Source organism: Gallus gallus, chromosome 6 (assembly GCF_016699485.2).
Source record: "Gallus gallus isolate bGalGal1 chromosome 6, bGalGal1.mat.broiler.GRCg7b, whole genome shotgun sequence".
Classification (NCBI taxonomy): domain Eukaryota; kingdom Metazoa; phylum Chordata; class Aves; order Galliformes; family Phasianidae; genus Gallus; species Gallus gallus.
Genome location: NC_052537.1, coordinates 26,913,844 through 26,927,974, shown reverse-complemented (window position 1 = coordinate 26,927,974; position 14,131 = coordinate 26,913,844). Strand labels below are relative to the sequence as shown.

At 45.3% G+C, this 14,131-nt stretch overlaps 1 protein-coding gene across 13 annotated transcripts in view; it reads right to left on the bottom strand.

Moving 5' to 3' along the window:
* Window positions 1–8,924: 8,924 nt before the first annotated feature.
* RBM20 (RNA binding motif protein 20) overlaps window positions 8,925–14,131 on the bottom strand; it is a 93,848-nt gene continuing 88,641 nt past the window's right edge. For all 13 annotated transcript variants that reach the window (XM_040702995.2, XM_015288973.4, XM_015288974.4 and 10 more), the window contains exon 14: window positions 8,925–12,989. In XM_040702995.2, the coding sequence (XP_040558929.1) occupies window positions 12,879–12,989 (111 nt within the window). In that variant the 3' untranslated portion in view covers window positions 8,925–12,878. The remainder of the gene's footprint in view (window positions 12,990–14,131) is intronic.

Genomic DNA, 14,131 nt, shown 5'->3' with positions numbered 1-14,131 from the left:
TTTCTCACATGTTGGCCAAGCCCTCCCAGAACACCCAGGGGAGGGATCCGTTGGCTGCAGCTCCCCGAAACACGTGGAGAACCCTTCCCCCAGCCTGGGGTCGGGGGCACCCACACCCTGCACCCGCCTGCTGCCAGCCTTTGCTTTTCAGCCCACTTCAGCAAGATTCACGCTGTTTATCTGCCCTCCAGCACCCAGAGAGCAGCGAAAAGCAGAGGCTGTGTTTACTTAAAAACATCACCCAGCATTTTCTTTGCGCTCCTCAGTGTGGGTTTTTTCAGAGTTTTGCTTTCTGTTTTGATTGTTTTCAAAAGCCAGCACCTGTGATGTTGACACCTCGGTAGTTCTGTTTCATTACAATCTACTCTTCTGCAGTGACAGTTAAAATATAGATTTCCACACATAATGCAGACAGCAAAAGCATACCGAGTCTGCTAAATCCATCTGCTCTGTTCACTCGCCTGTCTCTTGGCCTTCTGGTTCCTTTCCCTTCCTTGCACTTTCATTTGCATCTTCTGCACTGGCTTCAAGGTGCCTTCTTCAAATGAACTGCAAACACAGCAATCCCATTCCTCACCAGTCAGCATCAGCTCCATCAGCATCGTGGTTGAAAGGAAACACGCCTTCACTTTTTTAATGCTCGTTAATTAGAGTTGCTTCTGAACATCCTCCTACAGCTCCATACATGAGCTGGCAACAGTGCTGCAGCTCCATCCTGCATCTGCAGCCTGTGCCCAGGACAGGCACATGGGGGGGGAATGCAGGTCATACCTGTCTGGGTTTGGAAGCTCCAGTGTCACTTGCTGAGATGGCTTTGGACAAACATTTTCATGAAACACGGACTACCTCTGCCATGGCTTTCCAGGACTTGTCCGTGACGGTGCACAAAAACCTTTCCCCCTTTGTGTTTCTGAGTGCACCTTCCTGTCAGGCAATTTGGAATTGGGTTTGCTCTGTAAAACTGTTTCGGGCATGTCTCCTCTGTGTTACAGTTGTCATCTGTTTATTCTTGTCTCAACAAAGACAGTCGTGCCTCTGAAAAGACATTTTACTGGGAAGGGCTGAACTTGTGAAATGTGCAAAGAAATGGAACATTTGATTGGCCATAAAGAGTTCCAGATAGTGAGTTCATGTAAAAGCTAACAACCAGAAACATGTAATAGTGTAATACTTCAGAATAATTGTCCCTTTCTTACTGGTTTACTGTGGGAGAAAATCTTCAGGAGCCACTTATAACAAACAAGCTGTGTTATTGCCTTTTAGTTATTATCTGACAAACTGAGGCACTGTGATTAATAAATCACGTGCCTGCTTTTTGTGTGTGTACAATCACATGCTCCATACTTATATTGACAGAAGCTTACAAAATATTTACCTATGTGCATAGGACTGGCAGGAACTTTTGGGCCACCAGGTCTCCTATCACGGGCAACATGTGATGTAATTCCTTTCTTAGACTGAATGAGTTCTGTTCTCAAAGCAATTCAATACTTTGCATGCATGACTGCAACTGGAGGCTGTTCCTCCCAGATCATCAGATGGTTAGCAGCGATCAAAATGTCTAATGCATCTTTTTGCTCATTTACTCTTTACCAGCACTGGCCTTTAGCACCACTAAGTCTTTCCTCACCCTCCTTGGGAGAGACATCCTCCTTGGGAGATATATTTAAAGAGAGAAATCCTCCTGGTTGCAAAATCAAGCAGGAGAGCCTCTCCTTGGGTACACCCAGCTTTCACTGCAGCCTGGGCTGCACCTTTCCCATTGTGTTCTAGGATTTCATTGCTTTTCTCGTGCTTCCATGGTGTTGGCATCTTGGTTATTCTGTGATGGAAGTGTGAGCTGCCAGTTTACATGTAGGAAAAGGTTCAGACCTATGACCTTCCCCTTCTGTTAATTGTTTTCCTTGCAGCTGGCTATTTTTTTTTTTCTCTATATAACATTTCAAGCCTCCTTTGACCTGAGGTCACTTTGCATTTTCTGTTGTCAGCAATTTTCACCAGTTCTCCACCAGTGTTTGTGCCAGGCTCATTCCCACAAGCCAGGAGTGCTGCCTAACAGCCCCCATAGCCTCCTGCTAGGCTGGCAGCCTCCCACCCCTCTCACAGCAAGTTTCATTGCATTTACACCTTGTCCTAAATCTCTTCTCCCTGTTCCTAGGATCTTTCCATGTTGCACCGTATGGAATCTAAATCCAGAGGGGTGAGATCCCCCCCAGTTCCTTCACTAAGCAAATGCTTTTCCTCACCTGAGAAAGATGAACAGGCCTGGTAAATGCATTTAATCTCATGCTTTACCCCCCTTTCTTTAGCTACCCTTTCCCTTGCAGTTTGTGCTGGAGCTTTCCATACACCATTAAGCTGCAGCGTTCATGCCTGTTCTTGCCCAGATCAGTTCGCTCGGTGTGCTCAGGCCGTGTGCTCTGCTCTGCTCCCTGGCTGCAGGGATGTGCTGGAGATGCTGGGGCCAGTTCTGCAGGAGCTCTGGCATGTGGGTGAGCCCGTTCCGCTGCCTGCAGTGCACGAGGGATCCCTGGGCTTTGCTTCTATCCTGCCTGTGAACATTTCCCTTGCCCATCCCACCAGCCTGCTCATCTGCAGCCACACGATTAACATCCTCACCCTCAGTGAAAGCTAAAATGAATTTGGGTTTTGCACATACCTAATGTATATTCACCCCTATGCCATTCTTACTGGAGAGCCACCTCTCTCTTTTTCCTCTTTCCCCGTTTTCCTCAGCTATATGCAACCAGGAAAAATGTTTTCCCTTTTTATTAATGCCATTTAGAAGAGCAAACTGCCTAACTTGTGAAACATAGTCTTTATAACCAATCGGTTATTTTGCTTTTGTAAAATAATTCCTTGCAATGACTGCTTATTCTCAGTATCATTTCTACATTTGAAATTGATTTAATTGCAGCCCGTGCTTTCCAGTTTTCCCCTTGCTGGGTTTTATCTCCAGTGAGGTACTGTGTGATGAACACTGGTCCTGGAGCTGCATCCCAGCAGCGCTGGGACACGAAAATCCTCAGGCTCATAGAACAGCTGATAAGATGGCTTAGTTCTTGCTATTTATTTAAATACATCCCTTGGAAAGCTGAAGCTGTACCAGCCATGCCTGTCTTCATCACAGGGATATAATATTTTAAGCAGAGCTTTTGCTTATCATTAAAAAACCTGAAGCATCCCGAGTCTTCCATTTAAAAAAAAAAAAAAAAAAAAAAACAAAAGAAAGAAAAAAAAACTTGACAAAAGTGGATATTTCTGATATTTCTAGGGTAAATATCAGCAAGATAGAATGGAAGAGCAGGTGTAGATTTGCTGCTCCTTTTGGAAATCAATTTTTGCCTTAAAATATAGCTGCGTAGGCGGCCCTTTGTGATAGTTCACCAAAGAGGTATTTTACATCTGCAAGGCCTGGAGCCTCAACTGAAGCTCACCTGTCTCATCACTTTTCCTCTCCCTGTCAGCCTCTCCTTCTTGGTCCCACCACGCTGCCCCAGAGTCCCAGCATGGGATGGGAAGATAGAGAAGGGACCGTGTACAAGGGCTTGGCTTTCTCAGCTCAGTTGCTGCGAGGCACATAAGTTTGGCACCTGGTGCTCCCTCTCAGCACAGCTCTCAGCACAGCTGCAGTCAGCACAGTGCTGATGTAAGCAGAACCACTCCTGCTCCCCTCCAGTTCCTGCACGGCTTGTTCCGGGCCATCCAGCTCCAGGAGAAGCTCCATCCTGGAGAAGACATCCATCAAGGAAAGTCCAGTGGGCTGAAGGGAGTGTGCTGGAGGCAGAGCCCACACCACATCTTGCCTTTCACAGTGTGTGCTTCAAGCTGTGGCTGCTGCCGATGCAACAGTGTCTGGGCAACAGCCTCGAGCACAACAGGCCCTGTGGTGTGGCACGGCAGTGCTGCCCCAGCCTCCATTAGCCCCCTAGGCTGGGTGCCCTCATGACAAGGCCTGGCACAGCACAGTCAGCACCGCGGGGCCGGGTTCCCATCTCCCATGCTGACTTACTGCATGACCTAGGGCAAGTCACTTAGCTGCTCCCCTTCATTTCCTGACTCTGCTAAAATGCCAGGGATAATAAGTAACTTTGCATGAACGCTGTGTAGCTTTGAAATCTTCAGATGAAAAGACGCTGTATAATTGCAAAGCATGTTTAATAATGCTCATCATTCGCTTCCCTCTGAGCTGCCCGTCACTCTCAGGCTGGAGCGCTGCAAAAGCCACCAGCATGCAGCCACCAGCAGCAGGCTTTGGGGGAGTGCAGGATTCTCCCACATCCAGCTCCACCTGGAAATCTGACCTGAGCCCAGGTCGGACAAAAAGCCAGAAGCTCCGAGCTCCTTGCAGACAAAAGCTCTCTGGAAAGCATGGGGATTTGGGGGAAGGGATTTAAACAGCTGTGTTGACAACACAGACAGTAGGGATCTGATTCAAGTTGAGGGGAACTACGTGAAAGGCAGCAGGGAGACACAATTAAAGCAGTGATGAGGAGGAAGGAGAGGGGAGAAAGGAAGATTACTCAGGCTGAAATGCTCCCAGAGTGCAAGCAGCCACAGCCACACATCCAGCTGGCACCGGCCTGCATCCCCCTGTGCTCTGCATGTCCAGTGTGCTCCCCAGTGCAGTCTGCCAGGGCGGCAGGGGCCTTCTGGGGCCTTTCAGTATGAAAATTAATCTGGACTTTTACCAAGGGAGCCGTTTTGTGCAGCGCTGCAGATAAAAAGAGATGAGGTTGCCTTTGTAGCCAGGCCTGCAGAGCTCGCACTCAGCCAAGGGGTTATTTCTATTTGACTCACTAACACAGCAGTAGCTGGAGCCGATGCCTGCAGCTCACTGCAGCCCAATGCCTCTCCCTAACAGAGGAGACTCTGTGCACTGCTGGCAGCTCCTGTGATTTTATCGCAGTTTTTGAGCTTTGGGGATTGTATCTTAAAATCCCAGCTCCTTGAAGCAAGGGAACTGTAGCTTTCATTTATAAACGAGTTACGTTCCCAGCTCTCAAGGATGAAAGATTTGAAAATATGAAACTAATGTCACTTAAAAAATTGGGAACTGAATGAGGAGATCCTGCATTACGTGGCTAGTAAGAATTTTTGTTTAAAGTTGGGAAAAGAAGTAGCTGGCAAATAACTTCTGGGCAAATGGGGCAGGGCTTGGGCTGACTGCTGGCTTCTCAGGATTTGGAGGTTGCCAATCTGCCTTTGAAGTCTGCAGCCATTCATAAATCCTTACATAACAGCAGCAGCCACAACGCAGTGGAGCTCCAGAAATGCTGACAAGAGGAAAGCGGTGGGAAAAAGATTATTTTAGCAACCTATGACAATGCAGACTGAGGCATTAATATTTAAAGACAAAAGACCTGGAGCTTTAGCACCCTAGCTCCTCTTAGAAAGGAGTGCCTTTTTGCTCTAGGTACTCATTTTGCGCCTTGGTAAACCTCTCATAGGCAGAGAGGAATTGAGAGGCTCCACAGGGTTACAGAAGGACATTGAATGTAACTAGATACACCTCGGTCCTTTGTATTTTAGGAAAACGATTCTTCTCATTTCAGTGGGCGGCCATGGCTGAAAGCCTCCAGTACCCAACAGGAACAGATGTGAGCTTCAAACACCTCATGACCGCTGCTGTGCTTTATCCCAGCTGCATCTCCAGGTGTTTTCACACTGTCACAAGCAACAAAGATACAACAGCAGGGCAAGCACTTGTGTATCAGCTGTCCCATGCCAGCCCATGGTACACACCTCTCACGTGCTCCTTCAGGGGGAGCACTCACTTGTTCAGACCACCCGCAAGCTGGCTTGAGCAAACACAATTTGCTTCTCACTTTGCTTGGCTAATGAGAAGCAATTCATGAAAGTGAGTTTGTGAGCATGCCCAGAGTGTCAAGAAGAGCAGCTCTCAGGAGGAAACGTACCCAAATGGCATTTCTGACAGGTTTCTTTCACTTCATGTTTTTTATTCTCATCTCACTGGGCCCTGCACTTTCTCATGCTGTGAGGCACTGCTTGCATTTGATGCTGCATTAAATGGGTACTTACTTAATCTCAAGCCTCCAGTGGCTCTCAATCCAACCAGACTTGCTGCTAGTTTGGGGCTCAGAGCCCGTGTAGGAGGTTTGGGAAGAGGCAGCAGTGTATGCCTCTGCAGGAAGATGAAAGCAGAAGAGCAGGTGATACACAGCCTGTGAACACACAGCCACAGCCACCAGCCCGCTGCTGGGAAATGCCCACAAGCACAGGTCCTACTGGCCTCATTCAGAGCTCCTGGGTCCACACACAGCTCAGCAACAGTCGCACAAGAAAAGAGATTATTTACATCTTCCTGTTGATCAGTCGGCAGGCTAATATCCAGCATACTGTGTTTGAGTTAACCTGTCCCAGTTTCAGTCAGCCGGAAGCAGGCCCTGGAACAGCCCAGACAGAGCAGTGCCGATTGCCCTTAGTGTAAGGACAGACCTGGGCTGATCCTCCTGTTTGTCTCAGTGCATATTCCTTCTGTGGGCATCCCAGGTTAAGATCTGCCTTGTTTCTGAAGATCCCATACTTTTCAGTGGGGGCACCTTGGGGAACACAGGCACTGTTCCTCTCATACACTTCAGTGCACACACTGCTTTCCACTGCAGTGGATCCCTGCATCGGGGAAGTAGCAGCCAACGCGGTAGGTAGGGATGTTAGAAACACAATTTGGGCATGAACCAGAAGAATATGACTTATTATAGTAATACTGGCAAAGTGTGTGCCAAGTGCATAATGCTAAAGTCCAGGTGAGGCAGTGCAAGCCTTGCTCTTGCACACACATGCACACACACATAGGTGCATCCCCATGCCCTGCAGTGTGCCCACGCCTTGGGAGCTGGGTGCTGCTAAGCACTCACTAATAGCACTGCTGTGAAACTGGTCATCACAAGCACGCAAATCTCTCCTCATTTCCCAGCACAGGTGTGCGCAGCATTGCCTGGCTACGCCCCCTGAGCACAAGGTGAAAGTTTGCTGCCAAGAACACGCTGCTCTGTGCTGAAGATAACCCAACTGCAATGCAAACACAACCAAGCCGGAGTAGAAACCCACAAACAAAACAGGCTTTCTGTGCCCTCTTAAAGACACAGAGGCTGTGTTTGAGGAAGGTGGAACTCATATACATGTACTCAAACAACGTTATGGCAGCTTACAAACAGGAACCCTCACTGCTAAGAAAGTGGGAAGAAACCAGGCTGGAAGAGCTGCCGCCAACCAGGGCTGCACAGCTGGCGCTGTCTTACCTGGATGAATATTAGCCAGTGCTCTGCCTGGCAATGATCTAAAAGGCTGGATACAGCCTGCCCTATGGAGCTTTCTAGTGCACAAAAAGCTTTTGGACATGCCCACTCATTTAGATCTGACCCAGTTAATTAAAAATTGACGTATGCTACTTATTTCAGCTTAAATGAAGCTTACTTCTAGTAGCTAAACACTGCTCCTGACAGAAGGCTCTTTAAGCAGAGTCAGCCTGATACAAACTGAAATGAGAGCTTCCTGGCTTTAATCATCACAGGTATCTGATCAGAAATCTCACCCTGCAGTAGGCTGATGCAATTGTGTGCAGATGAGCCCCAACAAGACACCTTCGTGCATGGAAAATGGGTCCTGCTGGGCTTGCAGCTCTGACGTCTGCTGCCAAGCTCAAGGTTGGTTGATGCCTGTGGGTATTTCTTTAGTGCAAGGGAAAAGGATTCTTTTTGTTCCACCACTGCAGTACCCCATCCCACTGAAGATGGCCCAGAGAGGGCAGGGACGATCCCTGGGTTTGCACAGTCCCCATCTTCTCCATAACATGGGCACCTTACCTCCAGGTGCACACTTGTGCTCCCCTGGATTCACAGCACAGCATTGCATCAGACAAGCCAAACACATGGGGAGCTCTCGGCGTATTGCCACAGATAAGCAGAAGTTGGTGGAGGGAAAGGTAGAAAAGCAAGCAAAAGCAAACCTGTTCTTTGGGGCTGTCCCACTGCCACCTGCACAAACACGGCAGAGTTCCTGCCACACTAACACTGATGTCCTCGGCGGCCTGCACCCTGCAGTTTGGATTTCTGTTAGTTAAGGACACGTGATGCCCAATAAACACTTAAAAAATTGACTTCCCTGATTTTTAGAGAGAGATTCATAGCTGTGAAGAGATGATATCACAATCACATGTATGAAGGTTTCAGAACATCCACAGCAGAAGAACCGAAACCATTTGCGCTTAAAATACATTACACGTGTGCTTTGGCTGCAAAACACTTACTTAAAAAACATTAAAGTGCTGACTTGATGAACTGGAGAGTCAGAAAAGCAGAGTGCCATCCTTAATGCCAATGACCCATTTCCCCAGCTGTTCAATGGCAGTGCGCCGAAAGAGGGAGTTTCAGCAAAAGAAGAGCATGGGAGAGAGGGAAACAGGCAAACCGAGGGACGTGGGCTGAGATGGGGTAGGGAATGCTTAAGGCATGCTTAGCTTTGCTGGGGAACGTTATTTTCTATGGTACTCTCAGAAGGATGAGAAGACAGTCTGGATGGAAACAGAGAAAAGCCAGTGGGGACAGCCAGCCTGCCAAATTTATTTTGAGAAAATAAAGAGAAAAAGGGAAGTGGAGTGCATATCTGGAGGGACAGCAGGTAGTAACAGGTAGGAGGTATTAGAACAATTAAAAATAATTACAGAGTGAAACGCCAAGATGTGCTCACTTCAACTTCAGCACCTGATGACTGCAGTTGCTGGTGGTGTGTGGCAGGAACCACCTGGTAAGAATCACAACTTCTAGAAATTAGATTTAACAGCAAACACTTTGGCCTCCTATTTTCACCTTACTCCCCCAAACTAGCTTTCATTCGTTGTGATTTGCAGCAATTCCCTGGAAAGCTAGAAGCACGCTGTTGCTGGGACAATTGCCCACCACTACTTACGCTTTTTAATTCTCTTTATTAAAATCTTTCTTTTTAGGAAACACAAATTGCAATCAGTTACACAGATCAGTTAATATTGATGACAGTTCCTACATAATTAAACAAGTACTAACAAATTCCAACTGTTTACAAGCCAAAACTTAAATTAACAAGATTATATAAGCTCAATAAATAATACATCTGGTCCAGTTCAAGTATAATTCAACAAATCACAGCCTTAATCCTTAGAGAATAGAAAAACCCTGAATGTAACCAGCCTAACACTAATTTAGTGTTAAAGCCAATGTGAAACTTTGTCTAATCTTATGGGGCAAATATTTAATTGTTTTATTTTATACTTCAAGGGAAGTAAGTTACAGATTGACATTAAAGACTATTTGAGATTAATACAGATTTCACGAAGATGAGAAGCACAGTCCCTATTCAAAAAGTGCAGTCTTTGGTTAAGATGTGTTGAAATGGTTTGTATATATTAAGGAAGCTCTTTTTTATTATTATTATTATTTTAAATATCAATATATTTTTGGCTAGACCTGAGCCTGCTTTGTGCTATATATATAAAATGTATATATAAATATATATGTATTAATAAACAGCGTGGATTATAGTGATGATGAATTCTGCCAACAAAAAAAAGTAAAGATTTAAAATATAACAAACCAAAAGAAACAACACGTTTTTACATAAGCTGAGAAAGGCAAGCAACTGCCTACAGTGGCCTCTTTCTCAGCAGAATAGGTAGTAGAAATCGAGGAGCTGAGTGCCTGTCAGCATTGCATGATGGCCTGTTGGGGAAGGAAGGAGATTATCTCTGAGATCTCAAAGTGAATCAGGCTGAAAACTGATTGTAGGGGATTGGCAGGCGTTAGTTGAGACTTGAGATTGCTTTAAAGTATTGAGTTCTAGGGTGAGAAGGGACCTCCTCAGAAGGAAAACTGTCCCTTTGGCTGTACCTAAGATGTTACAGATTGCTGCTGTGTCAAGACAAAGCTCAGAGGAATGGGGCCACCAAACCATCTCTACAGATGTCTGGTTAGGTCACATCTGTAGGGTTGGGCACGGCTCCTGCATCTCTCACTTGAGACATCCCCAAAAGAGGAAACTAAGTAGGGTAGAGATGCCACACACAGCGTCCTCCTTCTACTTCCTTCAGCTGCAAAATAGTGGCCTGGGTCCTGGCCCAAACAAAGGACCTGGAGCCACGACAGGCCCCTGTGATCCCTGGTCAGAACTCCTTCTCCCAGAGCCTTGGATGGAGACCAAAACTTAAGTGAGCACATCTCGATCAAGGACTGAAGGATACTGAGGTCCACTCTGTCAAGAAGGAATTCTGCATATCTAATGCAACCAGACAGGGAAAAAGAAGGTTAAATATGCAAGCTATGAATAATGGGAGTGATCCTGATTAAGAATTTGAGGAGGGGTGAAAATTAACCTCCTGGGCAAACACTCATTTTAGCAGTTCTGCTGCTGCCAGTCAAAGTCTCATGGTTGCCTATTGTTTTCCCTGCCTGCCTGCATCCACCTGTTGTCTGTTTTCTGAAAGTGGGGTTTAAAGCTCCTTGGCCTGGGAAAGTCTTTGTTGTGGATTTGTGTTGTGCCTGTAATAAAGGCAGTGGACCTGTAGCTTCTGCTGCAATACAAATAAAGAATAATAACAGCGATACTTTTCTCATTTGAGGTTACCTGGGTATAAAGTTGCTGGAGGCATCTGACTTTGATATAGAGTCAGCTATGTCTCACATCCCATTACACTTAACCACATGGTCTAACAAGCTGCCATTAGGGCAGTGAGAGCCCCAGTTTGATAGCGGGGTTAGCTTCAAAAAATCTAATGCTTGCATTTGGAGTGACTTCCTTCCCTCGTGCCCAGACTGTGCTGAAGGGCATGAGGGGAGCTTCACATTCAGATGATACATGACCAGCTTGAGAGCTGTGCCTTAGAAGATGGTTGCACAATCTCTGCTGCCATTTTTGTAATCTTATAGCTTGCAATATAAGCTCTTGCCCTAACAGCTCTGTGCTCAAATTTCACTGCTATGTGAAAAACAAACAGCCAAAGGAAAGCCCAACCTTTGAAGGAAAAAAATCTTTGCAATTTTTTTTCTTTTCTTTTTTTTTTTAACTTTGAGAAAAACAAAAGCTGTTTTAGATGACAGATGGACCCGAATCTTAAAAACACTTCAAGTATGGATAAAGAAGGATTTATGCTGCAATGTTTTTCATTTCCCCTTGTCTTTTGGATAGGCCACATCTGAATCTGGGATGCAAAGAATCTCTCAACTTGTGAGTAACAGGAATTCCAAATATGAAATCTGAACCCACCTCTGGTAAAAATGAGTGGAAAGCACAGGCCATGAAATGGAAGAGGGCTTCAGGCAACAACGCCAGACACCTCTAAGACACGCTGCCTGGCCACAGGATACTGCAGAGAACAAGCATGACTGCTGGCACAAGAAATAATGGAACGAATACTTTGGTGGAAGTGGTTTTGGCATTTTAGCCACTCTGAAATAGTTTGCAATGTCCATGCCATCCTTAGGGATGACGGGAACCTTCTGGGAAACTATTTCCTCTGCACGACATCTAAGCAGGACACCTTGCACCAGCAATTTTTACTGACCATACTCTGATGAGTATGAGAGCCAGGCAAAGAACAGAAACATGTCTGCAAATCCCCATCTGCCTAGATTGCATGGTGCACTTCATAAAAGCAAAACTCTGGGATCAATTCTGGCAATGGTTTGCATACACATTCACTATACAACACAAAGCCCCATTGAGATGAACCAGAAACTTGTGCAGTGCATTTCAAAGGGACTGTGCAAAATGCTAAGTAACAACTGCACAGAAACAATAGCTCGTAATAATGCCAGAGCTGCTGGTGCATCCTGTGTTCTCAGTGCAGCGCTGCGAGCCATGAGTTGTGACATTCACCTTAAAAAAAATCAGGGAAATAAAACACAAAAACAATATTAAAAGTCTGGCATCTTTCCATGAAAACCAAGAAAATTCAACATCTCCAAGCCAAGGAAAAGCAGCTCTGAAAAGAAAACAGGAAGACTCCAAAAGCAGGAGTCTCAAGGAAAATGTCTAAAAGCAACATGGTCCAAACACATGGCACTTTAAAAAGCCTCCCATGAGAGTTTCAAGTCTGTAAGACTTAAAGTTGGCACTCTTTAGATTCGTCAAAGAGAAGAGTTTCAAACACAACAGCATGTGGAGAACACCCTGATCACGCCATAGGAAATGCTGAAATCCAGAGCTGCCAGCACGTGTGTTTGAATTGCTCTCGCTGTGCTGGGCTCAGGCTATAAGGTCCCTGGGCAGAGACTGCGGCTCCCTCTGCATTCATACAACACAGTCAGTGCTTAACAACACAAATATCTATCATTTCACCCAGCTCTAAGACGCATGGAGATGGATGCTGATGGGGTTTACACGATGCCATCTACAGATTAGTTTTAGCACAATGGCTTTAGATGTCCTATGCAAATCCTACTCACTAATCCTACTCACTGGGGTAATGAGCAAAATGACTGCAGACACTTTAAGCAACATTAAAGCCTATTTATAGTCACATCTCCTTTCCTTCCAGCGTCCACTGGAGGATGCTGAGTGCTTCTAAATACTCCTCCTGACCTGATGTGTCACATCAGAATTAAAACCTGAAGAATCCCTGAGAATTCTGATTTAATCTAGGAAACCACTCCCAACGTGCAGAGTGTGAGAAAGAATTGCTCCACTTGGTACAGATATGCCAGCTTTGCTTCACCGTGGGAAACAGTTTCAGGCATTTTGGTTTTTAATGGCACTCTGGGCATAGGTGCATGGAAGATGCTCTTTATTTCCCCTCCTCTGTACAGTGCAAATTGACAGTTATATCAGAGAAAATAAAATTAAAAAATATATCAGCATTCACTCATTATGGCTCTTTCAGCTCATCCGCATCATATTTTTTTCTTTGTAAAGTGAGGAACAATTCCAGTGTCATCCTGAAGCAGGTGGCTGTCTTCTTCCTTCATTTTCAGGCTCTCTTCTGCAAGCTGGGACAGATACTTCTGCAATCACAACAGAAACAAACCATCTCTATTAAAACTGAGAACACTCAACACAGAATGCTCTACTCCTCTTCAGAGCTCTTACACAATCCCAGCACCTCAGAATGGAAGAATATACACAGAACTCTCCTTCTGGTGAATATTCAAGTCAGGTAAAACGCTTAATCCATAGATTTGAAAGTTCTGTCATTTACTCTTGTGCCACAAGGGGAATTGCTGTCAGAATCAGAAAGATCACAACTCCCCATCAGTCTGTGTAACCAGACCTCGCTTCTATTTGCAAGCAAACTCACAGCTCCTGTATGATATAGCGCAGCAACCAACCCCACTGAGTCAACTAAATTATACCAGGGTAAGACTGCTGTGTAAAAAAGTAGATACAGATTCTGAGTCATAATTTAAAGCATATATATTACATTTTCAGCACTTCCAGTTTAGACATGTATCTTGTGCACAAGAATATTTGTATTAAGAGACAAACCAAACTCAATAATAATTAACAACATTTAGCACTCTGGCTAGAGTATCTGTGTGTATTGTGCTACTCTAAGAAAAAGCATTTCAGCATGATTTGAAAATACAGACAAGGCCTGTGAGGCTTCCAACCTTCTGAAAGCACTGTTAGTAGAAACGGAAGATGAACCAATTAATGTAGGTTGGAAAATGGTGCTCAAAGTATTTATTCACGGTCAACAGATGTAGAAATAGGTGGAGAGAAGCTGCTTCATCAGCAGCTGGTCTACACAGATACCTACACGGTTATGTAAAGGTGGTCATACTAACATTATCTAGTTGCAGGATTCCTCCAGAGTAGAGTTTACTCTTGGACCTCCATGAGAAATAGGAGGAATGGGAAATGAATGTAAAGAAATGAGGGGCTATGTTATGACTGCCAGGCTGTCTCACGTAAATACAAGCTGTGGATGTAAAAGGTACATCTGAAACAGACACAGTAAATGTAAAGAGTAGGCGTAACTGTGACAAAATGATGACTGCGCCCCCGTTAACCTGACTTGGGAGTAGAAGTTACACAACTCTTGACTGTGGCTCCCAGGTACAAAATTCCATGTGGCAGAAGGCCAGAGTAAATGTTACAGGCGTATACAAAGATATAGAATCCATAAAGATTACAAGGGGTCTGT